The 26,015-nt window shown below is 37.7% G+C and overlaps 6 protein-coding genes across 6 annotated transcripts; 5 read left to right on the plus strand and 1 right to left on the minus strand.

Annotated features, from left to right (window-relative positions):
* Positions 1-2,968: 2,968 nt before the first annotated feature.
* LOC140275448 (lactose-binding lectin l-2-like) lies at positions 2,969-3,512 on the plus strand. Its single transcript, XM_072370915.1, has one exon. It carries the CDS (start codon positions 3,033-3,035, stop codon positions 3,510-3,512), a length of 480 nt encoding a protein of 159 aa, XP_072227016.1. The 5' UTR covers positions 2,969-3,032.
* A 3,674-nt stretch (positions 3,513-7,186) lies between these two features.
* On the plus strand, positions 7,187-7,666 carry LOC140274722 (ladderlectin-like). The gene has a single exon (XM_072370090.1). It carries the CDS (start codon positions 7,187-7,189, stop codon positions 7,664-7,666), a length of 480 nt encoding a protein of 159 aa, XP_072226191.1.
* Positions 7,667-13,362: 5,696 nt separating this feature from the next.
* LOC140274724 (ladderlectin-like) lies at positions 13,363-13,842 on the plus strand. Its single transcript, XM_072370091.1, has one exon. It carries the CDS (start codon positions 13,363-13,365, stop codon positions 13,840-13,842), a length of 480 nt encoding a protein of 159 aa, XP_072226192.1.
* Positions 13,843-17,513: 3,671 nt separating this feature from the next.
* On the plus strand, positions 17,514-17,993 carry LOC140275649 (ladderlectin-like). Its single transcript, XM_072371154.1, has one exon. It carries the CDS (start codon positions 17,514-17,516, stop codon positions 17,991-17,993), a length of 480 nt encoding a protein of 159 aa, XP_072227255.1.
* Positions 17,994-19,759: 1,766 nt separating this feature from the next.
* LOC140275090 (galactose-specific lectin nattectin-like) lies at positions 19,760-20,332 on the minus strand. Its single transcript, XM_072370477.1, has one exon. The coding sequence runs from the start codon at positions 20,253-20,255 to the stop codon at positions 19,764-19,766; it is 492 nt and encodes a 163-aa protein (XP_072226578.1). The 5' UTR covers positions 20,256-20,332; the 3' UTR covers positions 19,760-19,763.
* Positions 20,333-23,632: 3,300 nt separating this feature from the next.
* LOC140275503 (ladderlectin-like) lies at positions 23,633-24,112 on the plus strand. The gene has a single exon (XM_072370979.1). It carries the CDS (start codon positions 23,633-23,635, stop codon positions 24,110-24,112), a length of 480 nt encoding a protein of 159 aa, XP_072227080.1.
* Positions 24,113-26,015: the final 1,903 nt, after the last annotated feature.

Raw genomic sequence — 26,015 nt, forward strand, 5'->3', positions numbered from 1 at the left:
CAGACTGATGAACATCATGCTTGCTTATCATGCTTATTCTCATGCACCACAGTAGTTAACTACGCTCACATATATGCATATGTCATGATTTATGTTTTGATTTATGTCTTGTCTCGTCATTTCGTGTTTTATTTTGAAATCACTAACATCCTCTCGTTTCAGGTTCATTGCCCTTCCTCCTGTGGTAAGTGTCTGATTGTCTTCCCTGATTCCAAAGTGTTTCCACCTTTTCTCCATGGCTCCTCATGTATTCAAATAGTCTGCGTCTCCCTTGTCTTGTGCCTGTATGTTGTCTCTTTCCATGAGCTTCATTACCAGCCCTGTCTTATGCCATAGTTTCCACGAGCCTGCAGTGAGCGGTCCTCCTGCAGAGCTATCTTGTGTTTACAAAATAAACCTCCTTGCTTTTGAGCTGACCCTGCATCTGAGTCCGAGGTCCCTGACAACATACATATGTACAAATGAGTATGTGAGGCAGCTGCCAAACACCATGGCCCAATTTTATCATATTACAACCACACCTGTGCTATTAATTTGTAGAATCATATGTATAGATGTCTGTTTTGTTATTGTCATTATCATTAATGATAATAATATAATTTAGATAATTCTTGCTATTATTATTTCCACTGTTAATCCCTTGAACTGTGCCGTCTGCATAATTTATTTTTCCGCACACAAACATACCCATAGACACACACACACTCACATACACACTTGAAAGAAACACCTACACTCAGGGGTCACTTTAATCTCTTTGTTTAAAGTACTATTAGTATTTATTATTATCAACTTTATTTCTCTGTTCCTTTTAATTTTTTTCGTTTGTTTGTCATCATCTTTTCTGTTGTTGTTTTGTAAAATTCTTCCCTCCTGATTGTCACATGTGTGTTACTGACACTTTTCACAAATAAAGGAATATTAAAAAAAAATAAAAAAATAGGAGCCTCAGCCTCTGTATATGGGATGTCTGCTCAACCAGCCAAGCAAACCGGAGCCACTGGTTGAGGTTTTTTTAACCCGAGAGATGCTAGTTTTTATTGTCTATATGCTACTTTAGAAGTTTGGACACATTTAATTTGCAGGCCAGTTGTTGTTTGATTTTTTTTAATGATTAAGTTGATCAATCAATTTCTAATATAACAAATATGTATTTGCAATAAGAATACATAATAAAGCTCATCCCCATCGCAAAGTCCTCAGCAGTTTCAGGCCTGAATGACTATCGGCCGGTGGTTCTCTGATAGTTATGAAGTACTTTGAGCTGCTGGGGATGGCACTCATCCAGGACAACAGTGACCTCAAGTGACCTTGTTTGAAACTGATTGCACCAAAAAAGCTCTTTTATGACACGATAAAGATGGGATTACGTGTGAAAACAGATGATAAATAGTCCATGCTTAATAGAGCCTAACATCCATTTCTCCAAATCTCTTTACAACATGCGGTCTGTTTTTGTCTTTGATTTCCTTATTTTTGTTAATTTCAGTGGTGCTGAAATTTCAGCCAAACCCTACCTTTTTACATTAGTGATGGAATTATTATGCCTTTTTGTTCCAACAGATAATACAAAGTTTTTGCTGCTGAAAAATTCATCTCAAAACTAATTTCTGTTGTTGTAATCCTACCGCTAAGAAGGGTAGGTCCTAAGCACCATGATGTGCAATGGTCCTATTTTACTTTACACTTAAAATACCTTCTGAGGGATTCAAATTGAAACATTTAGGATAAAACAATAATAATAGCATCTTGCTATATTAAAAGATTGCAATCCTTTCAGGGTCTGTTATTTTATTTAACCCAAGAGCGAGCCATCATTACTGTAACTCAAATAGGAAAACTGTCTATATGAATGTTTACTAAATCAACAAATGATGATAAAACAGCAGCGAAGAAGATAATAATCAGGACTCTTCGCTCCCAGCTTGACTCCCTGCTTGTCAGACTCTCCCACTGGATCCCAGACATGGTGATCTGGCCAGACAAGCCCCTCTCTTTCAGTCAAAGATCAACCTAATGATGGAATTATTTTCAGAAGGACCACCAACCAGAAGTAGTATTTCTGACAATGGATCTGTTGAACTTGAACTTTAGTTGGTAAAATCTGGGAAACTGTTTTATGAATGTGTGTGGATATGTTTGTGACAGTAATGCTGATAAAACTGAATTGCTCGACAGAAAAGACGTTGGAAGTTTTGATTAGATCAATGAAAATAAATATGCTAAAAGCAAATTTGAATTAAAATGACTGAATATTAAGTTTTATCAGACATCAAGGTGATCGAACAGCATTCTTTGGCCAATGTTCAGATATTGTGTTGTTGTGTAGAGCTGAAAGTTTTTGGCTAATGATCTCACTGCTACAAGTACTGAATAGCCTTCAGGTGCTCTCGGGCAGTTTTAGGCCTGAGAATGTACATATTAAAAGTTGGCATACAGCAAAACTCATCGGAAGCCCCGATATATGGAAATAGTTCATATTCATCTTCTTCACGTTTATCTAACAGAGGTTGTACTTACATAATATAATTGGCCAGTTATTAGTAACATAAACAGGCCAACCACTGTCCATGTCATGTTCTTTAGGCTGTGATAAGCAACATGTGTGTGTGACTGTTTTTTTAGGCGTGTATCTAATGTGACAGACCTATCTGACAAGATAGAGAAGCTTCATCTAACCAAGTTATTTAGTCCAGTTATGCTTTCTTAAAGTTCTGGACCATTCAAGAACATACATTGCGTAGTATGAGCAGAGTGGACAAGTACAAGATAGGAACATAGATTGTTTTTAGAAACATACAGAGTATGAATACATAATGTCTAAGAACAAAGCCAATCTCAACAGAAAAATTATATTAAGTGCACAGATTAATGATAAGATACCAAAAGTGGAGACGCCCTCTCTGTGTGATATAAAAGAAAGCAGCCTGTCACCTGCCTCTGCAGGATATTTGATGATAAGCATCAGTACAGATCAACTTCAACAAGACATTGACACCTTGTCTTAATTACAGACATAAAACTCCATCAGGATGTTGTTCCTCTTCATGGCTGCTCTGGCTCTGAGTGCAGTGTCTCCTTCAGATGAGAAGGAAATGCTGCTTTGGCAAGGCTGTTGTCCCGAGTCATGGTACAGCTTCAATGGCCGCTGCTACAAGTACATCGCCACTAAGATGACCTGGATTGATGCTGAGCTGCACTGTGTATCACAGGGAGCCAACCTGGTATCTATCCACAGTCAGGAGGAAGAGAATTTTGTCAAACACCTGATCAGAAGCATTGATCCTGCTGATGGAGTCAAATGGATCGGACTCACTGATTGTCAGAAGAATGGCGCATGGTTGTGGTCTGATGGCTCTAAATTCGACTTTAAGTTTTGGAATACAGGACAGCCAAACAACTATCAAGGGTCAGAAGACTGTGTCCAAACCAACTGGGGAAAAAACAAGAAATGGAATGACATAAAGTGTTCATATGAATACGCTTTTGTCTGTGCAACTCGCAGCATTTGAGTTCTTCTGATTCCACTCTGTGATTTAACATGTGTTGATTTGGAGAGTTTAATTAAACCTGTGAAACAAAGATGCAAACTGTTCAAGTTCATGTTCAAATTCTTTTAAATTAGAAAGTCTCCAGTTCATGGGAAAAATGTGAATAATCTCAAAATGTTATTTTTGCCTACTTGATTCACTGAGAACTGTAAACACATCTGATGTCACTAACCTGTAAAATGTGTTTAGAAGGGATGCTTTCTCATGTAACTGTGCAATAACATCATTTTATCATTATCTGCTTACATGTTGCTACGATGATGAAAACAAACAAATAAAACTTAATTTGTACCCACTTGGGTTCATGAAGTTTATATATGATGTGACCATTGATACATGAACTAAAAGATTTACTCCATCACTTCCACCCGTTTAGGATCAGATTATAAAACAGGAACTGTTCTTAAACTGAAAGACAAGTGAAGTAATGAAAGGAAGATGAGATTGAGAAGAAAATTATTTGAGAAGAAAATATTGAGGCCTCCCATTCTCCTCTTCTTTGTTCTGAATAAGAGACAGCAGATACATCACATCGCTAATAATGTCATCAAGATCTGTGTCATTTTATAAATCAGTATTGATTTATGTCATTTGCTGATCCAAAACTCTAAAGAATAAAAGGCTTTGGAAAGAGCACATTGGTGGAGTTTAATTGAGTCAATAAGCTTAAAATGTTTTTCTTTTCTTTTTTTGAATAAAAAAACCTCAAAGTTTATGGCAAAAGACTTTTCAGATGATCATACTGCACCTCTTATTTCATTTACACCGATCAGCCATAATATTGACCCCCCACCTAATATTGAGTAGGGTTCCCTTCTTCTGCTATAACAGTCCTGACCTGTCGAAACATGGACTTTACCAGATATTTGTAGGTATGCTGTGGCATCTGAGGTCAAACTGTCAGAAGAAGTTCCTTTAAGTCCTGTAAGTTTTAAGGTCGACACATGATGGATCAGACTTGTTTTTCAGCACATAACAAACTCCTATCAGGGAGTATGGTTTATCTTGTCAGCAACAAAATCTAGGTTAATGGTATGTACAAATGTAACATCCACATAAATGGCAATACCCAAGTTTTCCTTGCTGTAACCTGGACCTGGCTATCAAAGTCATGTGATAGAAGATCTAGTTCATCAGACCTGGGCGCCTTCTTTCATTGCTCCACTGATATAACGCTGATGCTCACTTGTCCAGTGTGGGAGCTTATGCTTGAGGACACAGGTCAGCATGGGCACCCAGTCTATCAACACCTGCATGAAGTCTTCACTTTTGGCAAAATATATCCTACCCACAGCCAGGTGTTAATGTGACATGATAATCAATGTCTTCTCAGTTGTCATTATGTTATGACGGAAGGTTTTATTTACTTCCTACATGCAGCACTTTTTTTATACAATCTCTTAATGATGAGTATATCAGGGGCTATCTGTGGTTCAGGCCACTTAAACAAATGGAGGGGATGAACTACTGATCTTACAACTGGAAGGCAATGCCTCTACGCCTGACCTCTGGCAAAAACACTTCTGACACTGCTTGTTTCTTTTTAGTTTCATCATAGTCCTTTTTGAACCATGGTTGATGTTATTTTTTTCAATTTTAGTTTTTTAAAGGATTGTTTTTGTTGTTGCCTTTATTGGCAAGTTGCTCAATAGGAAATGAATGCAGAAAGAGAGAGAGAGAAAGAGAGGGAGGACATCTGGCCTTACTGTTAATTGCTGATATTTTCACATATGTCACATGGACTGAATGTCTGGTCTCAGATCTCCTTCAGGTGGAAATCATAAAGTCCTACTTTGTAAAACATCTTTTGTTCAGACAGTTGTTCAATGGAAGGAGCAAAGACTTTAAATGCTCTGCTCATTTATCTGAAAACTTCTGAACTTTAACTCTTTAAGAGAGCTGTTGAATCTTAATTCAACAACAAACTTGTACTACTGTCTAGTGTTAAACATTGTGTTCTTACCTGGATTTATTTTGAACATTTTATTGCCTTTTATCTCTTCGTTGCGATACCTGCATTGAAAAAGCTGTTTTCAGATTATCCATGTACTTTGGTATTTCTTCCAATCAAATACATTTTAAAATAAATGAATTAATTAATAATAGTTGCTGTAATAGATAAAATAACTTCTATTATCATTGTAAACTCATCTGCTAAATAACTATGTGTAACTCTGGTGCTCTTAAAGTACAGGCCAATGATCAACCAGCACTCAGAATTTGTAGATAAACGTATTGTTTTTCCGGCCCTCACTCTCAGGGCTGAATGAAAGAAGAAGGAAACAGGCTTGAGATGAGATAATCTTAGGGTGAGCGCATTTATGACAAAGCTAAGGATGCCAAAACAGTCGGTCAGTTCTTAATTCTTCACAATTCTAAATTGTTTGGTTATCTTTATTTAACCCAAGAGCGAGCCATCATTACTGTAACTCAAATAGGAAAACTGTCTATATGAATGTTTACTCCATCAACAAATGATGATAAAACAGCAGCGAAGAAGATAATAATCAGGACTCTTCGCTCCCAGCTTGACTCCCTGCTTGTCAGACTCTCCCACTGGATCCCAGACATGGTGATCTGGCCAGACAAGCCCCTCTCTTTCAGTCAAAGATCAACCTAATGATGGAATTATTTTCAGAAGGACCACCAACCAGAAGTAGTATTTCTGACAATGGATCTGTTGAACTTGAACTTTAGTTGGTAAAATCTGGGAAACTGTTTTATGAATGTGTGTGGATATGTTTGTGATAGTAATGCTGATAAAACTGAATTGCTCGACAGAAAAGACGTTGGAAACTTTGATTAGCTCAATGAAAATAAATATGCTAAAATCAAATTTGAATTAAAATGACTGAATATTAAGTTTTATCAGACATCAAGGTGATCGAACAGCGTTCTTTGGCCAATGTTCAGATATTGTGTTGTTGTGTAGAGCTGAAAGTTTTTGGCTAATGATCTCACTGCTACAAGTACTGAATAGCCTTCAGGTGCTCTCGGGCAGTTTTAGGCCTGAGAATGTACATATTAAAGGTTGGCATACAGCAAAACTCATCGGAAGCCCCGATATATGGAAATAGTTCATATTCATCTTCTTCACGTTTATCTAACAGAGGTTGTACTTACATAATATAATTGGCCAGTTATTAGTAACATAAACAGGCCAACCACTGTCCATGTCATGTTCTTTAGGCTGTGATAAGCAACATGTGTGTGTGACTGTTTTTTTAGGCGTGTATCTAATGTGACAGACCTATCTGACAAGATAGAGAAGCTTCATCTAACCAAGTTATTTAGTCCAGTTATGCTTTCTTAAAGTTCTGGACCATTCAAGAACATACATTGCGTAGTATGAGCAGAGTGGACAAGTACAAGATAGGAACATAGATTGTTTTTAGAAACATACAGAGTATGAATACATAATGTCTAAGAACAAAGCCAATCTCAACAGAAAAATTATATTAAGTGCACAGATTAATGATAAGATACCAAAAGTGGAGACGCCCTCTCTGTGTGATATAAAAGAAAGCAGCCTGTCACCTGCCTCTGCAGGATATTTGATGATAAGCATCAATACAGATCAACTTCAACAAGACATTGACACCTTGTCTTAATTACAGACGTAAAACTCCATCAGGATGTTGTTCCTCTTCATGGCTGCTCTGGCTCTGGGTGCAGCGTCTCCTTCAGATGAGAAGGAAATGCTGCTTTGGCAAGGCTGTTGTCCCGAGTCATGGTACAGCTTCAATGGCCGCTGCTACAAGTACATCGCCACTAAGATGACCTGGATTGATGCTGAGCTGCACTGTGTATCACAGGGAGCCAACCTGGTATCTATCCACAGTCAGGAGGAAGAGAATTTTGTCAAACACCTGATCAGAAGCTTTGATCCTGCTGACGGAGTCAAATGGATCGGACTCACTGATTGTCAGAAGAATGGCGCATGGTTGTGGTCTGATGGCTCTAAATTCGACTTTAAGTTTTGGAATACAGGAGAGCCAAACAACTATCAAGGGTCAGAAGACTGTGTCCAAACCAACTGGGGAAAAAACAAGAAATGGAATGACATAAAGTGTTCATATGAATACGCTTTTGTCTGTGCAACTCGCAGCATTTGAGTTCTTCTGATTCCACTCTGTGATTTAACATGTGTTGATTTGGAGAGTTTAATTAAACCTGTGAAACAAAGATGCAAACTGTTCAAGTTCATGTTCAAATTATTTTAAATTAGAAAGTCTCCAGTTCATGGGAAAAATGTGAATAATCTCAAAATGTTATTTTTGCCTACTTGATTCACTGAGAACTGTAAACACATCTGATGTCACTAACCTGTAAAATGTGTTTAGAAGGGATGCTTTCTCATGTAACTGTGCAATAACATCATTTTATCGTTATCTGCTTACATGTTGCTACGATGATGAAAACAAACAAATAAAACTTAATTTGTACCCACTTGGGTTCATGAAGTTTATATATGATGTGACCATTGATACATGAACTAAAAGATTTACTCCATCACTTCCACTCGTTTAGGATCAGATTATAAAACAGGAACTGTTCTTAAACTGAAAGACAAGTGAAGTAATGGAAGGAAGATGAGATTGAGAATAAAATTATTTGAGAAGAAAATATTGAGGCCTCCCATTCTCCTCTTCTTTGTTCTGAATACGAGACAGCAGATACATCAAATCGCTAATAATTTCATCAAGATCTGTGTCATTTTATAAATCAGTATTGATTTATGTCATTTGCTGATCCAAAACTCTAAAGAATAAAAGGCTTTGGAAAGAGCACATTGGTGGAGTTTAATTGAGTCAATAAGCTTAAAATGTTTTTCTTTTCTTTTTTTGAATAAAAAAAACCTCAAAGTTTATGGCAAAAGACTTTTCAGATGATGATACTGCACCTCTTATTTCATTTACACCGATCAGCCATAATATTGACCCCCACCTAGTATTGAGTAGGGTTCCCTTCTTCTGCTATAACAGTCCTGACCTGTCGAAACATGGACTTTACCAGATATTTGTAGGTATGCTGTGGCATCTGACGTCAAACTGTCAGAAGATGTTCCTTTTAGTCCTGTAAGTTTTGAGGTCGACACATGATGGATCAGACTTGTTTTTCAGCACATAACAAACTACTATCAGGGAGTATGGTTTATCTGGTCAGCAACAAAATCTAGATTGATGGTATGTACAAATGTAACATCCACATAAATGGCAATACCCAAGTTTTCCTTGCTGTAACCTGGACCTGGCTATCAAAGTCATGTGATAGAAGATCTAGTTCATCAGACCTGGGCGCCTTCTTTCATTGCTCCACTGATATAACGCTGATGCTCACTTGTCCAGTGTGGGAGCTTATGCTTGAGGACACAGGTCAGCATGGGCACCCAGTCTATCAACACCTGCATGAAGTCTTCACTTTTGGCAAAATATATCCTACCCACAGCCAGGTGTTAATGTGACAAGAGAATCAATGTTTTACTTCTCAGTTGTCATTATGTCATTGTAGCGTGGTACAAAGTGAAGTTGTCCTCCACTACACATTTAATTTGAAAGTCTTTTATTTTTGCAAAAAGCCAAAAGTATATATTATTTATCGCGTTACGCCACACACATCTTCACACTCAGGTGTGTGTTCCCGTTCTCCCAGCGTATTCACACAACACAGAACAATTATGAACATCTGCACAAAACATCCAAACAATAATCATGACCGTTATATTGCTATTCCAGACCAGTTGTCTTATTTTGTCCATTCAATATCAATTTGTTTCTCCAATACACAATCAGCCATTCATATCTACCAAAATTACCACATTAACGCAATCAATTATGTATCTATCTTAACTTATTTATTTACCTATTAACAATACGCGAACAGTCCGGGCTCTTTACACCGGCTCATAGCTTTCTCCAGCCTTGTGCTTGCTTGCGGTTGCTAGGCAACGAGTACTATCAACTGATAGCCTATTTCCGGACCGTTAGGTTTTATAAACCAGTAAAGTTTATGAACAATATGATATAAAATCCAACAGAGACCATAAACTCACACTTAGCACATTCACCCATCAAGCACACAATTACGCGTTACGCCACACACATCTTCACACTTCACACGTGTGTTCCCGTTCTCACAGCGTATTCTCGCGAGATTTCCCTTGTCCCTGTTCACAGTGTAGCGAACCCGCCCTCTGCTGGTGAGACTTAGACACTGCATCACCACATTTGTCAAACAATAAACGAACCTTTCCCGACCAGACCACACACAGACAATTTTCAACACACTCATGACCTTATCTTAATGCAAGTAATATTAAACATATAAATAATAACAATGTTGGTATATCACTGATGGCTCTATATACCACATTATGACGGAAGGTTTTATTTACTTCATACATGCATCACTTTTTTTTTATACAATCTCTTAATGATGAGCATATCAGGGGCTATCTGTGGTTCAGGCCACTTAAACAAATGGAGGGGATGAACTACTGATCTTACAACTGGAAGGCAATGCCTCTACGCCTGAGCTCTGGCAAAAACACTTCTGACACTGCTTGTTTCTTTTTAGTTTCATCGTAGTCCTTTTTGAACCATGGTTGATGTTATTTTTTCACTTTTGTTTTTTTAAAGGATTGTTTTTGTTGTTGCCTTTATTGGCAAGTTGCTCAATAGGAAATAAATGCACAAAGAGAGAGAGAGAGAGAGAGGGAGGACATACAGCAAAGGACCCGAGTTGGGACTTGAACTGCAGACAGCTGCATCAAGAAGCCTCAGACTGATGAACATCATGCTTGCTTATCATGCTTATTCTCATGCACCACAGTAGTTAACTACGCTCACATATATGCATATGTCATGATTTATGTTTTGATTTATGTCTTGTCTCGTCATTTCGTGTTTTATTTTGAAATCACTAACATCCTCTCGTTTCAGGTTCATTGCCCTTCCTCCTGTGGTAAGTGTCTGATTGTCTTCCCTGATTCCAAAGTGTTTCCACCTTTTCTCCATGGCTCCTCATGTATTCAAATAGTCTGCGTCTCCCTTGTCTTGTGCCTGTATGTTGTCTCTTTCCATGAGCTTCATTACCAGCCCTGTCTTATGCCATAGTTTCCACGAGCCTGCAGTGAGCGGTCCTCCTGCAGAGCTATCTTGTGTTTACAAAATAAACCTCTTTGCTTTTGAGCTGACCCTGCATCTGAGTCCGAGGTCCCTGACAACATACATATGTACAAATGAGTATGTGAGGCAGCTGCCAAAGACCATGTCCCAATTTTATGATTTTACAACCACACCTGTGCTATTAATTTGTAGAATCATATGTATAGATGTCTGTTTTGTTATTGTCATTATCATTAATGATAATAATATAATTTAGATAATTCTTGCTATTATTATTTCCACTGTTAATCCCTTGAACTGTGCCGTCTGCATAATTTATTTTTCCGCACACAAACATACCCATAGACACACACACACTCACATACACACTTGAAAGAAACACCTACACTCAGGGGTCACTTTAATCTCTTTGTTTAAAGTACTATTAGTATTTATTATTATCAACTTTATTTCTCTGTTCCTTTTAATTTTTTTCGTTTGTTTGTCATCATCTTTTCTGTTGTTGTTTTGTAAAATTCTTCCCTCCTGATTGTCACATGTGTGTTACTGACACTTTTCACAAATAAAGGAATATTCAAAAAAAATAAAAAAAATAGGAGCCTCAGCCTCTGTATATGGGATGTCTGCTCAACCAGCCAAGCAAACCGGTGCCACTGGTTGAGGTTTTTTTAACCCGACAGATGCTAGTTTTTATTGTCTATGTGCTACTTTAGAAGTTTGGACACATGTAATTTGCAGGCCAGTTGTTGTTTGATTTTTTTTAATGATTAAGTTGATCAATCAATTTCTAATATAACAAATATGTATTTGCAATAAGAATACATAATAAAGCTCATCCCCATCCCAAAGTCCTCGGCAGTTTCAGGCCTGAATGACTATCGGCCGGTGGTTCTCTGATAGTTATGAAGTACTTTGAGCTGCTGGGGATGGCACTCATCCAGGACAACAGTGACCTCAAGTGACCTTCTTTGAAACTGATTGCACAAAAAAGCTCTTTTATGACACGATAAAGATGGGATTACGTGTGAAAACAGATGATAAATAGTCCATGCTTAATAGAGCCTAACATCCATTTCTCCAAATCTCTTTACAACATGCTGTCTGTTTTTGTCTTTGATTTCCTTATTTTTGTTAATTTCAGTGGTGCTGAAATTTCAGCCAAACCCTACCTTTTTACATTAGTGATGGAATTATTATACCTTTTTGTTCCAACAGATAATACAAAGTTTTTGCTGCTGAAAAATTCATCTCAAAACTAATTTCTGTTGTTGTAATCCTACCGCTAAGAAGGGTAGGTCCTAAGCACCATGATGTGCAATGGTCCTATTTTACTTTACACTTAAAATACCTTCTGAGGGATTCAAATTGAAACATTTAGGATAAAACAATAATAATAGCATCTTGCTATATTAAAAGATTGCAATCCTTTCAGGGTCTGTTATTTTATTTAACCCAAGAGCGAGCCATCATTACTGTAACTCAAATAGGAAAACTGTCTATATGAATGTTTACTAAATCAACAAATGATGATAAAACAGCAGCGAAGAAGATAATAATCAGGACTCTTCGCTCCCAGCTTGACTCCCTGCTTGTCAGACTCTCCCACTGGATCCCAGACATGGTGATCTGGCCAGACAAGCCCCTCTCTTTCAGTCAAAGATCAACCTAATGATGGAATTATTTTCAGAAGGACCACCAACCAGAAGTAGTATTTCTGACAATGGATCTGTTGAACTTGAACTTTAGTTGGTAAAATCTGGGAAACTGTTTTAGGAATGTGTGTGGATATGTTTGTGACAGTAATGCTGATAAAACTGAATTGCTCGACAGAAAAGACGTTGGAAACTTTGATTAGCTCAATGAAAATAAATATGCTAAAATCAAATTTGAATTAAAATGACTGAATATTAAGTTTTATCAGACATCAAGGTGATCGAACAGCGTTCTTTGGCCAATGTTCAGATATTGTGTTGTTGTGTAGAGCTGAAAGTTTTTGGCTAATGATCTCACTGCTACAAGTACTGAATAGCCTTCAGGTGCTCTCGGGCAGTTTTAGGCCTGAGAATGTACATATTAAAGGTTGGCATACAGCAAAACTCATCGGAAGCCCCGATATATGGAAATAGTTCATATTCATCTTCTTCACGTTTATCTAACAGAGGTTGTACTTACATAATATAATTGGCCAGTTATTAGTAACATAAACAGGCCAACCACTGTCCATGTCATGTTCTTTAGGCTGTGATAAGCAACATGTGTGTGTGACTGTTTTTTTAGGCGTGTATCTAATGTGACAGACCTATCTGACAAGATAGAGAAGCTTCATCTAACCAAGTTATTTAGTCCAGTTATGCTTTCTTAAAGTTCTGGACCATTCAAGAACATACATTGCGTAGTATGAGCAGAGTGGACAAGTACAAGATAGGAACATAGATTGTTTTTAGAAACATACAGAGTATGAATACATAATGTCTAAGAACAAAGCCAATCTCAACAGAAAAATTATATTAAGTGCACAGATTAATGATAAGATACCAAAAGTGGAGACGCCCTCTCTGTGTGATATAAAAGAAAGCAGCCTGTCACCTGCCTCTGCAGAATATTTGATGATAAGCATCAGTACAGATCAACTTCAACAAGACATTGACACCTTGTTTTAATTACAGACATAAAACTCCATCAGGATGTTGTTCCTCTTCATGGCTGCTCTGGCTCTGGGTGCAGCGTCTCCTTCAGATGAGAAGGAAATGCTGCTTTGGCAAGGCTGTTGTCCCGAGTCATGGTACAGCTTCAATGGCCGCTGCTACAAGTACATCGCCACTAAGATGACCTGGATTGATGCTGAGCTGCACTGTGTATCACAGGGAGCCAACCTGGTATCTATCCACAGTCAGGAGGAAGAGAATTTTGTCAAACACCTGATCAGAAGCATTGATCCTGCTGACGGAGTCAAATGGATCGGACTCACTGATTGTCAGAAGAATGGCGCATGGTTGTGGTCTGATGGCTCTAAATTCGACTTTAAGTTTTGGAATACAGGAGAGCCAAACAACTATCAAGGGTCAGAAGACTGTGTCCAAACCAACTGGGGACAAAACAAGAAATGGAATGACATAAAGTGTTCATATGAATACGCTTTTGTCTGTGCAACTCGCAGCATTTGAGTTCTTCTGATTCCACTCTGTGATTTAACATGTGTTGATTTGGAGAGTTTAATTAAACCTGTGAAACAAAGATGCAAACTGTTCAAGTTCATGTTCAAATTCTTTTAAATTAGAAAGTCTCCAGTTCATGGGAAAAATGTGAATAATCTCAAAATGTTATTTTTGCCTACTTGATTCACTGAGAACTGTAAACACATCTGATGTCACTAACCTGTAAAATGTGTTTAGAAGGGATGCTTTCTCATGTAACTGTGCAATAACATCATTTTATCATTATCTGCTTACAAGTTGCTACGATGATGAAAACAAACAAATAAAACTTAATTTGTACCCACTTGGGTTCATGAAGTTTATATATGATGTGACCATTGATACATGAACTAAAAGATTTACTCCATCACTTCCACTCGTTTAGGATCAGATTATAAAACAGGAACTGTTCTTAAACTGAAAGACAAGTGAAGTAATGAAAGGAAGATGAGATTGAGAAGAAAATTATTTGAGAAGAAAATATTGAGGCCTCCCATTCTCCTCTTCTTTGTTCTGAATACGAGACAGCAGATACATCACATCGCTAATAATGTCATCAAGATCTGTGTCATTTTATAAATCAGTATTGATTTATGTCATTTGCTGATCCAAAACTCTAAAGAATAAAAGGCTTTGGAAAGAGCACATTGGTGGAGTTTAATTGAGTCAATAAGCTTAAAATGTTTTCTTTTCTTTTTTTGAATAAAAAAACCTCAAAGTTTATGGCAAAAGACTTTTCAGATGATCATACTGCACCTCTTATTTCATTTACACCAATCAGCCATAATATTGACCCCCCACCTAGTATTGAGTAGGGTTCCCTTCTTCTGCTATAACAGTCCTGACCTGTCGAAACATGGACTTTACCAGATATTTGTAGGTATGCTGTGGCATCTGAGGTCAAACTGTCAGAAGAAGTTCCTTTAAGTCCTGTAAGTTTTAAGGTCGACACATGATGGATCAGACTTGTTTTTCAGCACATAACAAACTACTATCAGGGAGTATGGTTTATCTTGTCAGCAACAAAATCTAGGTTAATGGTATGTACAAATGTAACATCCACATAAATGGCAATACCCAAGTTTTCCTTGCTGTAACCTGGACCTGGCTATGAAAGTCATGTGATAGAAGATCTAGTTCATCAGACCTGGGCGCCTTCTTTCATTGCTCCACTGATATAACGCTGATGCTCACTTGTCCAGTGTGGGAGCTTATGCTTGAGGACACAGGTCAGCATGGGCACCCAGTCTATCAACACCTGCATGAAGTCTTCACTTTTGGCAAAATATATCCTACCCACAGCCAGGTGTTAATGTGACATGATAATCCATGTCTTCTCAGTTGTCATTATGTTATGACGGAAGGTTTTATTTACTTCCTACATGCAGCACTTTTTTTTATACAATCTCTTAATGATGAGTATATCAGGGGCTATCTGTGGTTCAGGCCACTTAAACAAATGGAGGGGATGAACTACTGATCTTACAACTGGAAGGCAATGCCTCTACGCCTGAGCTCTGGCAAAAACACTTCTGACACTGCTTGTTTCTTTTTAGTTTCATCATAGTCCTTTTTGAACCATGGTTGATGTTATTTTTTTCAATTTTAGTTTTTTAAAGGATTGTTTTTGTTGTTGCCTTTATTGGCAAGTTGCTCAATAGGAAATGAATGCACAAAGAGAGAGAGAGAGAGAGAGGGAGGACATCTGGCCTTGCTGTTAATTGCTGATATTTTCACATATGTCACATGGACTGAATGTCTGGTCTCAGATCTCCTTCAGGTGGAAATCATAAAGTCTCACTTTGTAAAACATCTTTTGTTCAGACAGTTGTTCAATGGAAGGAGCAAAGACTTTAGATGCTCTGCTCATTTATCTGAAAACTTCTGAACTTTAACTCTTTAAGAGAGCTGTTGAATCTTAATTCAACAACAAACTTGTACTACTGTCTAGTGTTAAACATTGTGTTCTTACCTGGATTTATTTTGAACATTTTATTGCCTTTTATCTCTTCGTTGCGATACCTGCATTGAAAAAGCTGTTTTCAGATTATCCATGTACTTTGGTATTTCTTCCAATCAAATACATTTTAAAATAAATGAATTAATTAATAATAGTTGCTGTAATAGATAAAATAACTTCTATTATCATTGTAAACTCATCTGCTAAATAACTATGTGTAACTCTGGTGCTCTTAAAGTACAGGCCAATGATCAACCAGCACTCAGAATTTGTAGATAAACGTATTGTTTTGACGGCCCTCACTCTCAGGGCTGAATGAAAGAAGAAGGAAACAGGCTTGAGATGAGATAATCTTAGGGTGAGCGCATTTATGACAAAGCTAAGGATGCCAAAACAGTCGGTCAGTTCTTAATTCTTCACAATTCTAAATTGTTTGGTTATCTTTATTTAACCCAAGAGCAAGCCATCATTACTGTAACTCAAATAGGAAAACTGTCTATATGAATGTTTACTCCATCAACAAATGATGATAAAACAGCAGCGAAGAAGATAATAATCAGGATTCTTCGCTCCCAGCTTGACTCCCTGCTTGTCAGACTCTCCCACTGGATCCCAGACATGGTGATCTGGCCAGACAAGCCCCTCTCTTTCAGTCAAAGATCAACCTAATGATGGAATTATTTTCAGAAGGACCACCAACCAGAAGTAGTATTTCTGACAATGGATCTGTTGAACTTGAACTTTAGTTGGTAAAATCTGGGAAACTGTTTTATGAATGTGTGTGGATATGTTTGTGACAGTAATGCTGATAAAACTGAATTGCTCGACAGAAAAGACGTTGGAAGTTTTGATTAGATCAATGAAAATAAATATGCTAAAATCAAATTTGAATTAAAATGACTGAATATTACGTTTTATCAGACATCAAGGTGATCGAACAGCGTTCTTTGGCCAATGTTCAGATATTGTGTTGTTGTGTAGAGCTGAAAGTTTTTGGCTAATGATCTCACTGCTACAAGTACTGAATAGCCTTCAGGTGCTCTCGGGCAGTTTTAGGCCTGAGAATGTACATATTAAAAGTTGGCATACAGCAAAACTCATCGGAAGCTCCGATATATGGAAATAGTTCATATTCATCTTCTTCACGTTTATCTAACAGAGGTTGTACTTACATAATATAATTGGCCAGTTATTAGTAACATAAACAGGCCAACCACTGTCCATGTCATGTTCTTTAGGCTGTGATAAGCAACATGTGTGTGTGACTGTTTTTTTAGGCGTGTATCTAATGTGACAGACCTATCTGACAAGATAGAGAAGCTTCGTCTAACCAAGTTATTTAGTCCAGTTATGCTTTCTTAAAGTTCTGGACCATTCAAGAACATACATTGCGTAGTATGAGCAGAGTGGACAAGTACAAGATAGGAACATAGATTGTTTTTAGAAACATACAGAGTATGAATACATAATGTCTAAGAACAAAGCCAATCTCAACAGAAAAATTATATTAAGTGCACAGATTAATGATAAGATACCAAAAGTGGAGACGCCCTCTCTGTGTGATATAAAAGAAAGCAGCCTGTCACCTGCCTCTGCAGGATATTTGATGACAAGCATCAGTACAGATCAACTTCAAGACATTGACACCTTGTTTTAATTACAGACATAAAACTCCATCAGGATGTTGTTCCTCTTCATGGCTGCTCTGGCTCTGGGTGCAGTGTCTCCTTCAGATGAGAAGGAAATGCTGCTTTGGCAAGGCTGTTGTCCCGAGTCATGGTACAGCTTCAATGGCCGCTGCTACAAGTACATCTCCACTAAGATGACCTGGATTGATGCAGAGCTGCACTGTGTATCACAGGGAGCCAACCTGGTATCTATCCACAGTCGGAAGGAAGAGAATTTTGTCAAACACCTGATCAGAAGCTTTGATCCTGCTGAGAGAGTCAAATGGATCGGACTCACTGATTGTCAGAAGAATGGCGCATGGTTGTGGTCTGATGGCTCTAAATTCGACTTTAAGTTTTGGAATAAAGGACAGCCAAACAACTCTGGAGGGTCACAAGACTGTGTCCAAACCAACTGGGGAAAAAACAAGAAATGGAATGACGTAAAGTGTTCAAATAAATACGCTTTTGTCTGTGCAACTCGCAGCATTTGAGTTCTTCTGATTCCACTCTGTGATTAGACATTTGTTGATTTGGAGAGTTTAATTAAACCTGTGAAACAAAGATGCAAACTGTTCAAGTTCATGTTCAAATTCTTTTAAATTAGAATGTCTCCAGTTCATGGGAAAAATGTGAATAATCTCAAAATGTTATTTTTGCCTACTTGATTCACTGAGAATTGTAAACACATCTGATGTCACTAACCTGTAAAATGTGTTTAGAAGGGATGCTTTCTCATGTAACTGTGCAATAACATCATTTTATCGTTATCTGCTTACATGTTGCTACGATGATGAAAACAAAAAAAAACCCAGTTATTAAACAGGAACTGTTCTTAAACTGAAAGACAAGTAAAGTAATGGAAGGAAGATGAGATTGAGAATAAAGTTATTTGAGAAGAAAATATTGAGGCCTCCCATTCTCCTCTTCTTTGTTCTGAATACGAGACAGCAGATACATCACATCGCTAATAATGTCATCAAGATCTGTGTCATTTTGTAAATCAGTATTGATTTATGTCATTTGCTGATCCAAAACTCTAAAGAATAAAAGGCTTTGGAAAGAGCACATTGGTGGAGTTTAATTGAGTCAATAAGCTTAAAATGTTTTTCTTTTCTTTTTTTGAATAAAAAAAACCTCAAAGTTTATGGCAAAAGACTTTTCAGATGATGATACTGCACCTCTTATTTCATTTACACCAATCAGCCATAATATTGACCCCCACCTAATATTGAGTAGGGTTCCCTTCTTCTGCTATAACAGTCCTGACCTGTCGAAACATGGACTTTACCAGATATTTGTAGGTATGCTGTGGCATCTGAGGTCAAACTGTCAAAAGAAGTTCTTTAAGTCCTGTAAGTTTTGAGATGGACACATGATGGATCAGACTTGTTTTTCAGCACATAACAAACTACTATCAGGGAGTATGGTTTATCTGGTCAGCAACAAAATCTAGATTGATGGTATGTACAAATGTAACATCCACATAAATGGCAAGACCCAAGTTTTCTTAGCTGTACTCTTTTTAGTTTCATCATAGTCCTTTTTGAACCATGGTTGATGTTATTTTTTTCATTAGTTTTTTAAAGGATTGTTGTTGTTTTTGCCTTTATCGGCAAGTTGCTCAATAGGAAATGAATGCACAAAGAGAGAGAGAGAGAGAGAGAGAGAGAGAGAGAGAGGGAGGACATCTGGCCTTGCTGTTAATTGCTGATATTTTCACATATGTCACATGGACTGAATGTCTGGTCTCAGATCTCCTTCAGGTGGAAATCATAAAGTCTCACTTTGTAAAACATCTTTTGTTCAGACAGTTGTTCAATGGAAGGAGCAAAGACTTTAAATGCTCTGCTCATTTATCTGAAAACTTCTGAACTTTAACTCTTTAAGAGAGCTGTTGAATCTTAATTCAACAACAAAGTTGTACTACTGTCTAGTGTTAAACATTGTGTTCTTACCTGGATTTATTTTGAACATTTTATTGCTTTTTATCTCTTCGTTGCGATACCTGCATTGAAAAAGCTGTTTTCAGATTATCCATGTACTTTGGTATTTCTTCCAATCAAATACATTTTAAAATAAATGAATTAATTAATAATAGTTGCTGTAATAGAAAAAATAACTTCTATTATCATTGTAAACTCATCTGCTAAATAACTATGTGTAACTCTGGTGCTCTTAAAGTACAGGCCAATGATCAACTAGCACTCAGAATCAGAATCAGAAACAACACATGTTAAGGCAGTTGAATGGGGCAGTTTTTTTTATTGTGAAGTGCAAACAGTGCGAGATGCACAAACAAAACCTAATGCATGTGAGCACATATTATCATTCCATTTAAAAGCTGTGCCAAAGTTGGTGTGTCCACAGTGTTCATGTCCTCCAGCATTATCTGGCTGATTTATATCCCATTGGGTAAAACCGACTTTAGACCCATCAGACCACATCCATCCTCCTTCCTTGTGGACATCAGTGAGTCCGATCCAGGTGAATCCTTGAGTTGGATCAATGTTCTTGATCAAGGAAGTGACAAAATTGTGTTCTTCCAGGCTGTGGATAGATACCAGGTTGGTTTCTTCTGATACACAATGAAGCTCTGCTTCCCCCCAGGTCATGTGTGAGGCGACATACTTGTAGCAGCGGCCGTTGAAGCTGTACCAGAACATGGGACAGCTGCCTTGCTGAAGCTGCAGTTCCTTCTCATCTGAAGGAGACGCTGCACCCAGAGCCAGAGCAGCCATGAAGAGGAACAACATCCTGATGGAGTTTTATGTCTGTAATTAAGACAAGGTGTCAATGTCTTGTTGAAGTTGATCTGTACTGATGCTTGTCATCAAATATCCTGCAGAGGCAGGTGACAGGCTGCTTTCTTTTATATTACACAGAGAGGGCCTCTCCACTTTTGGTATCTTATCATTGGTCTGTGCACTTAATAACATTTTCTGTTGCACAACTTGTGACTAAAAACTGAAAGCAACTCAAACAGAGAATGCAGGGGGCCAAATTCTACCAAATAAAATAAGAAGCACGACTAAGTAGAACGCTGACCAACCCAGAACATGAATCTTGAAAAGGTATAAAGATAGGCCGAACTGAACGGAGCAAAACACACCAGATAACAGCACAGATGTGAAATCCAGAATTTTTTTAAAACCCTTGTCATCGAAAAGTGGCCACTTGAGGTGGTTTTGGCCATCCAGACACATCCCAGACGCATCGTTTCAAATATGTTCTACTGGGAGGAGGTCACAGAGCAGTCCCAGGACCAGCTGAAGAGATCACATATCTTGGCTGGCTTGGGAGCAACTCAGGGTCATGGTTACATTGATCTGTTCTCCATGGCTCCTCATGTATTCAAATAGTCTGCGTCTCCCTTGTCTTGTGCCTGTATGTTGTCTCTTTCCATGAGCTTCATTACCAGCCCTGTCTTATGCCATAGTTTCCACGAGCCTGCAGTGAGCGGTCCTCCTGCAGAGCTATCTTGTGTTTACAAAATAAACCTCCTTGCTTTTGAGCTGACCCTGCATCTGAGTCCGAGGTCCCTGACAACATACATATGTATAAATGAGTATGTGAGGCAGCTGCCAAACACCATGGCCCAATTTTATCATATTACAACCACACCTGTGCTATTAATTTGTAGAATCATATGTATAGATGTCTGTTTTGTTATTGTCATTATCATTAATGATAATAATATAATTTAGATAATTCTTGCTATTATTATTTCCACTGTTAATCCCTTGAACTGTGCCGTCTGCATAATTTATTTTTCCCCACACAAACATACCCATAGACACACACACACTCACATACACACTTGAAACAAACACCTACACTCAGGGGTCACTTTAATCTCTTTGTTTAAAATACTATTAATATTTATTATTATCAATTTTATTTCTCTGTTCCTTTTAATTTTTTTGTTTGTTTGTCATCATCTTTTCTGTTGGTGTTTTGTAAAATTCTTCCCTCCTGATTGTCACATGTGTGTTACTGACACTTTTCACAAATAAAGGAATATTCAAAAAAAATAAAAAAATAGGAGCGTCAGCCTCTGTATATGGGATGTCTGCTCAACCAGCCAAGCAAACCGAAGCCACTGGTTGAGGTTTTTTTAACCCGAGAGATGCTAGTTTTTATTGTCTATGTGCTACTTTAGAAGTTTGGACACATGTAATTTGCAGGCCAGTTGTTGTTTGATTTGTTTTAATGATTAAGTTGATCAATCAATTTCTGATATAACAAATATGTATTTGCAATAAGAATACATAATAAAGCTCATTCCCATCGCAAAGTCCTCGGCAGTTTCAGGCCTGAATGACTATCGGCCGGTGGTTCTCTGATAGTTATGAAGTACTTTGAGCTGCTGGGGATGGCACTCATCCAGGACAACAGTGACCTCAAGTGACCTTGTTTGAAACTGATTGCACCAAAAAAGCTCTTTTATGATACGATAAAGATGGGATTACGTGTGAAAACAGATGATAAATAGTCCATGCTTAATAGAGCCTAACATCCATTTCTCCAAATCTCTTTACAACATGCTGTCTGTTTTTGTCTTTGATTTTCTTATTTTTGTTCATTTCAGTGGTGCTGAAATTTCAGCCAAACCCTACCTTTTTACATTAGTGATGGAATTATTATGCCTTTTTGTTCCAACAGATAATACAAAGTTTTTGCTGCTGAAAAAATAATCTCAAAACTAATTTCTGTTGTTGTAATCCTACCGCTAAGAAGGGTAGGTCCTAAGCACCACGATGTGCAATGCTCCTATTTTACTTTACATTTAAAATACCTTCTGAGGGATTCAAATCGAAACATTTAGGATAAAACAATAATAATAATAGCATCTTGCTATATTAAAAGATTGCAATCCTTTCAGGGTCTGTTATTTTATTTAACCCAAGAGCGAGCCATCATTACTGTAACTCAAATAGGAAAACTGTCTATATGAATGTTTACTCCATCAACAAATGATGATAAAACAGCAGCGAAGAAGATAATAATCAGGACTCTTCGCTCCCAGCTTGACTCCCTGCTTGTCAGACTCTCCCACTGGATCCCAGACATGGTGATCTGGCCAGACAAGCCCCTCTCTTTCAGTCAAAGATCAACCTAATGATGGAATTATTTTCAGAAGGACCACCAACCAGAAGTAGTATTTCTGACAATGGATCTGTTGAACTTGAACTTTAGTTGGTAAAATCTGGGAAACTGTTTTAGGAATGTGTGTGGATATGTTTGTGACAGTAATGCTGATAAAACTGAATTGCTCAACAGAAAAGACGTTGGAAGTTTTGATTAGATCAATGAAAATAAATATGCTAAAATCAAATTTGAATTAAAATGACTGAATATTACGTTTTATCAGACATCAAGGTGATCGAACAGCGTTCTTTGGCCAATGTTCAGATATTGTGTTGTTGTGTAGAGCTGAAAGTTTTTGGCTAATGATCTCACTGCTACAAGTACTGAATAGCCTTCAGGTGCTCTCGGGCAGTTTTAGGCCTGAGAATGTACATATTAAAAGTTGGCATACAGCAAAACTCATCGGAAGCCCCGATATATGGAAATAGTTCATATTCATCTTCTTCACGTTTATCTAACAGAGGTTGTACTTACATAATATAATTGGCCAGTTATTAGTAACATAAACAGGCCAACCACTGTCCATGTCATGTTCTTTAGGCTGTGATAAGCAACATGTGTGTGTGACTTTTTTTTTGGCGTGTATCTAATGTGACAGACCTATCTGACAAGATAGAGAAGCTTCATCTAACCAAGTTATTTAGTCCAGTTATGCTTTCTTAAAGTTCTGGACCATTCAAGAACATACATTGCGTAGTATGAGCAGAGTGGACAAGTACAAGATAGGAACATAGATTGTTTTTAGAAACATACAGAGTATGAATACATAATGTCTAAGAACAAAGCCAATCTCAACAGAAAAATTATATTAAGTGCACAGACTAATGATAAGATACCAAAAGTGGAGACGCCCTCTCTGTGTGATATAAAAGAAAGCAGCCTGTCACCTGCCTCTGCAGGATATTTGATGATAAGCATCAATACAGATCAACTTCAAGACATTGACACCTTGTTTTAATTACAGACATAAAACTCCATCAGGATGTTGTTCCTCTTCATGGCTGCTCTGGCTCTGGGTGCAGTGTCTCCTTCAGATGAGAAGGAAATGCTGCTTTGGCAAGGCTGTTGTCCTGAATCATGGTACAGCTTCAATGACCGCTGCTACAAGTACATCGCCACTAAGATGACCTGGATTGATGCAGAGCTGCACTGTGTATCACAGGGAGCCAACCTGGTATCTATCCACAGTCGGGAGGAAGAGAATTTTGTCAAACACCTGATCAGAAGCTTTGATCCTGCTGAGAGAGTCAAATGGATCGGACTCACTGATTGTCAGAAGAATGGCGCATGGTTGTGGTCTGATGGCTCTAAATTCGACTTTAAGTTTTGGAATAAAGGACAGCCAAACAACTCTGGAGGGTCACAAGACTGTGTCCAAACCAACTGGGGAAAAAACAAGAAATGGAATGACGTAAAGTGTTCAAATAAATACGCTTTTGTCTGTGCAACTCGCAGCATTTGAGTTCTTCTGATTCCACTCTGTGATTAGACATTTGTTGATTTGGAGAGTTTAATTAAACCTGTGAAACAAAGATGCAAACTGTTCAAGTTTATGTTCAAATTCTTTTAAATTAGAAAGTCTCCAGTTCATGGGAAAAATGTGAATGATCTCAAAATGTTATTTTTGCCTATTTGATTCACTGAGAACTGTAAACACATCTGATGTCACTAACCTGTAAAATGTGTTTAGAAGGGATGCTTTCTCATGTAACTGTGCAATAACATCATTTTATCATTATCTGCTTACATGTTGCTACGATGATGAAAACAAACAAAAAAACAAGTTATTTAAATGGAACTGTTCTTAAACTGAAAGACAAGTAAAGTAATGGAAGGAAGATGATGTCGAGAATAAAGTTATTTGAGAAGAAAATATAGAGGCCTCCCATTCTCCTCTTCTTTGTTCTGAATACGAGACAGCAGATACATCACATCGCTAATAATGTCATCAAGATCTGTGTCATTTTATAAATCAGTATTGATTTATGTCATTTGCTGATCTAAAACTCTAAAGAATAAAAAGCTTTGGAAAGAGCACATTGGTGGAGTTTAATTGAGTCAATAAGCTTAAAATGTTTTCTTTTCTTTTTTTGAATAAAAAAAACCTCAAAGTTTATGGCAAAAGACTTTTCAGATGATGATACTGCACCTCTTATTTCATTTACACCGATCAGCCATAATATTGACCCCCCCACCTAGTATTGAGTAGGGTTCCCTTCTTCTGCTATAACAGTCCTGACCTGTCGAAACATGGACTTTACCAGATATTTGTAGGTATGCTGTGGCATCTGAGGTCAAACTGTCAGAAGAAGTTCCTTTAAGTCCTGTAAGTTTTAAGGTCGACACATGATGGATCAGACTTGTTTTTCAGCACATAACAAACTACTATCAGGGAGTATGGTTTATCTTGTCAGCAACAAAATCTAGGTTAATGGTATGTACAAATGTAACATCCACATAAATGGCAATACCCAAGTTTTCCTTGCTGTAACCTGGACCTGGCTATGAAAGTCATGTGATAGAAGATCTAATTCATCAGACCTGGGCGCCTTCTTTCATTGCTCCACTGATATAACGCTGATGCTCACTTGTCCAGTGTGGGAGCTTATGCTTGAGGAAACAGGTCAGCATGGGCACCCAGTCTATCAACACCTGCATGAAGTCTTCACTTTTGGCAAAATATATCCTACCCACAGCCAGGTGTTAATGTGACATGATAATCCATGTCTTCTCAGTTGTCATTATGTTATGACGGAAGGTTTTATTTACTTCCTACATGCAGCACTTTTTTTTATACAATCTCTTAATGATGAGTATATCAGGGGCTATCTGTGGTTCAGGCCACTTAAACAAATGGAGGGGATGAACTACTGATCTTACAACTGGAAGGCAATGCCTCTACGCCTGAGCTCTGGCAAAAACACTTCTGACACTGCTTGTTTCTTTTTAGTTCCATCATAGTCCTTTTTGAACCATGGTTGATGTTATTTTTTTCATTTTTAGTTTTTTAAAGGATTGTTTTTGTTGTTGCCTTTATTGGCAAGTTGCTCAATAGGAAATTAATGCAGAAAGAGAGAGAGAGAGAGAGAGGGAGGACATCTGGCCTTACTGTTAATTGCTGATATTTTCACATATGTCACATGGACTGAATGTCTGGTCTCAGATCTCCTTCAGGTGGAAATCATAAAGTCTCACTTTGTAAAACATCTTTTGTTCAGACAGTTGTTCAATGGAAGGAGCAAAGACTTTAAATGCTCTGCTCGTTTATCTGAAAACTTCTGAACTTTAACTCTTAAAGAGAGCTGTTGAATGTTAATTCAACAACAAAGTTGTACTACTGTCTAGTGTTAAACATTGTGTTCTTA

The sequence above is a fragment of the Leuresthes tenuis genome, unplaced genomic scaffold (genome assembly GCF_036924035.1).
Source record: "Leuresthes tenuis unplaced genomic scaffold, fLeuTen1.0.hap1 SCAF_18, whole genome shotgun sequence".
NCBI lineage: Eukaryota > Metazoa > Chordata > Actinopteri > Atheriniformes > Atherinopsidae > Leuresthes > Leuresthes tenuis.

Excerpts from the sequence above, each read along its gene's own strand:
- LOC140275448 (XM_072370915.1), top strand. The coding sequence starts at position 3,033 with ATGTTGTTCCTCTTCATGGCTGCTCTGGCTCTGAGTGCAGTGTCTCCT.
- LOC140275649 (XM_072371154.1), top strand. The coding sequence starts at position 17,514 with ATGTTGTTCCTCTTCATGGCTGCTCTGGCTCTGGGTGCAGTGTCTCCT.
- LOC140275090 (XM_072370477.1), bottom strand. The coding sequence starts at position 20,255 with ATGTTGTTCCTCTTCATGGCTGCTCTGGCTCTGGGTGCAGCGTCTCCT.
- LOC140274724 (XM_072370091.1), top strand. The coding sequence starts at position 13,363 with ATGTTGTTCCTCTTCATGGCTGCTCTGGCTCTGGGTGCAGCGTCTCCT.
- LOC140275503 (XM_072370979.1), top strand. The coding sequence starts at position 23,633 with ATGTTGTTCCTCTTCATGGCTGCTCTGGCTCTGGGTGCAGTGTCTCCT.
- LOC140274722 (XM_072370090.1), top strand. The coding sequence starts at position 7,187 with ATGTTGTTCCTCTTCATGGCTGCTCTGGCTCTGGGTGCAGCGTCTCCT.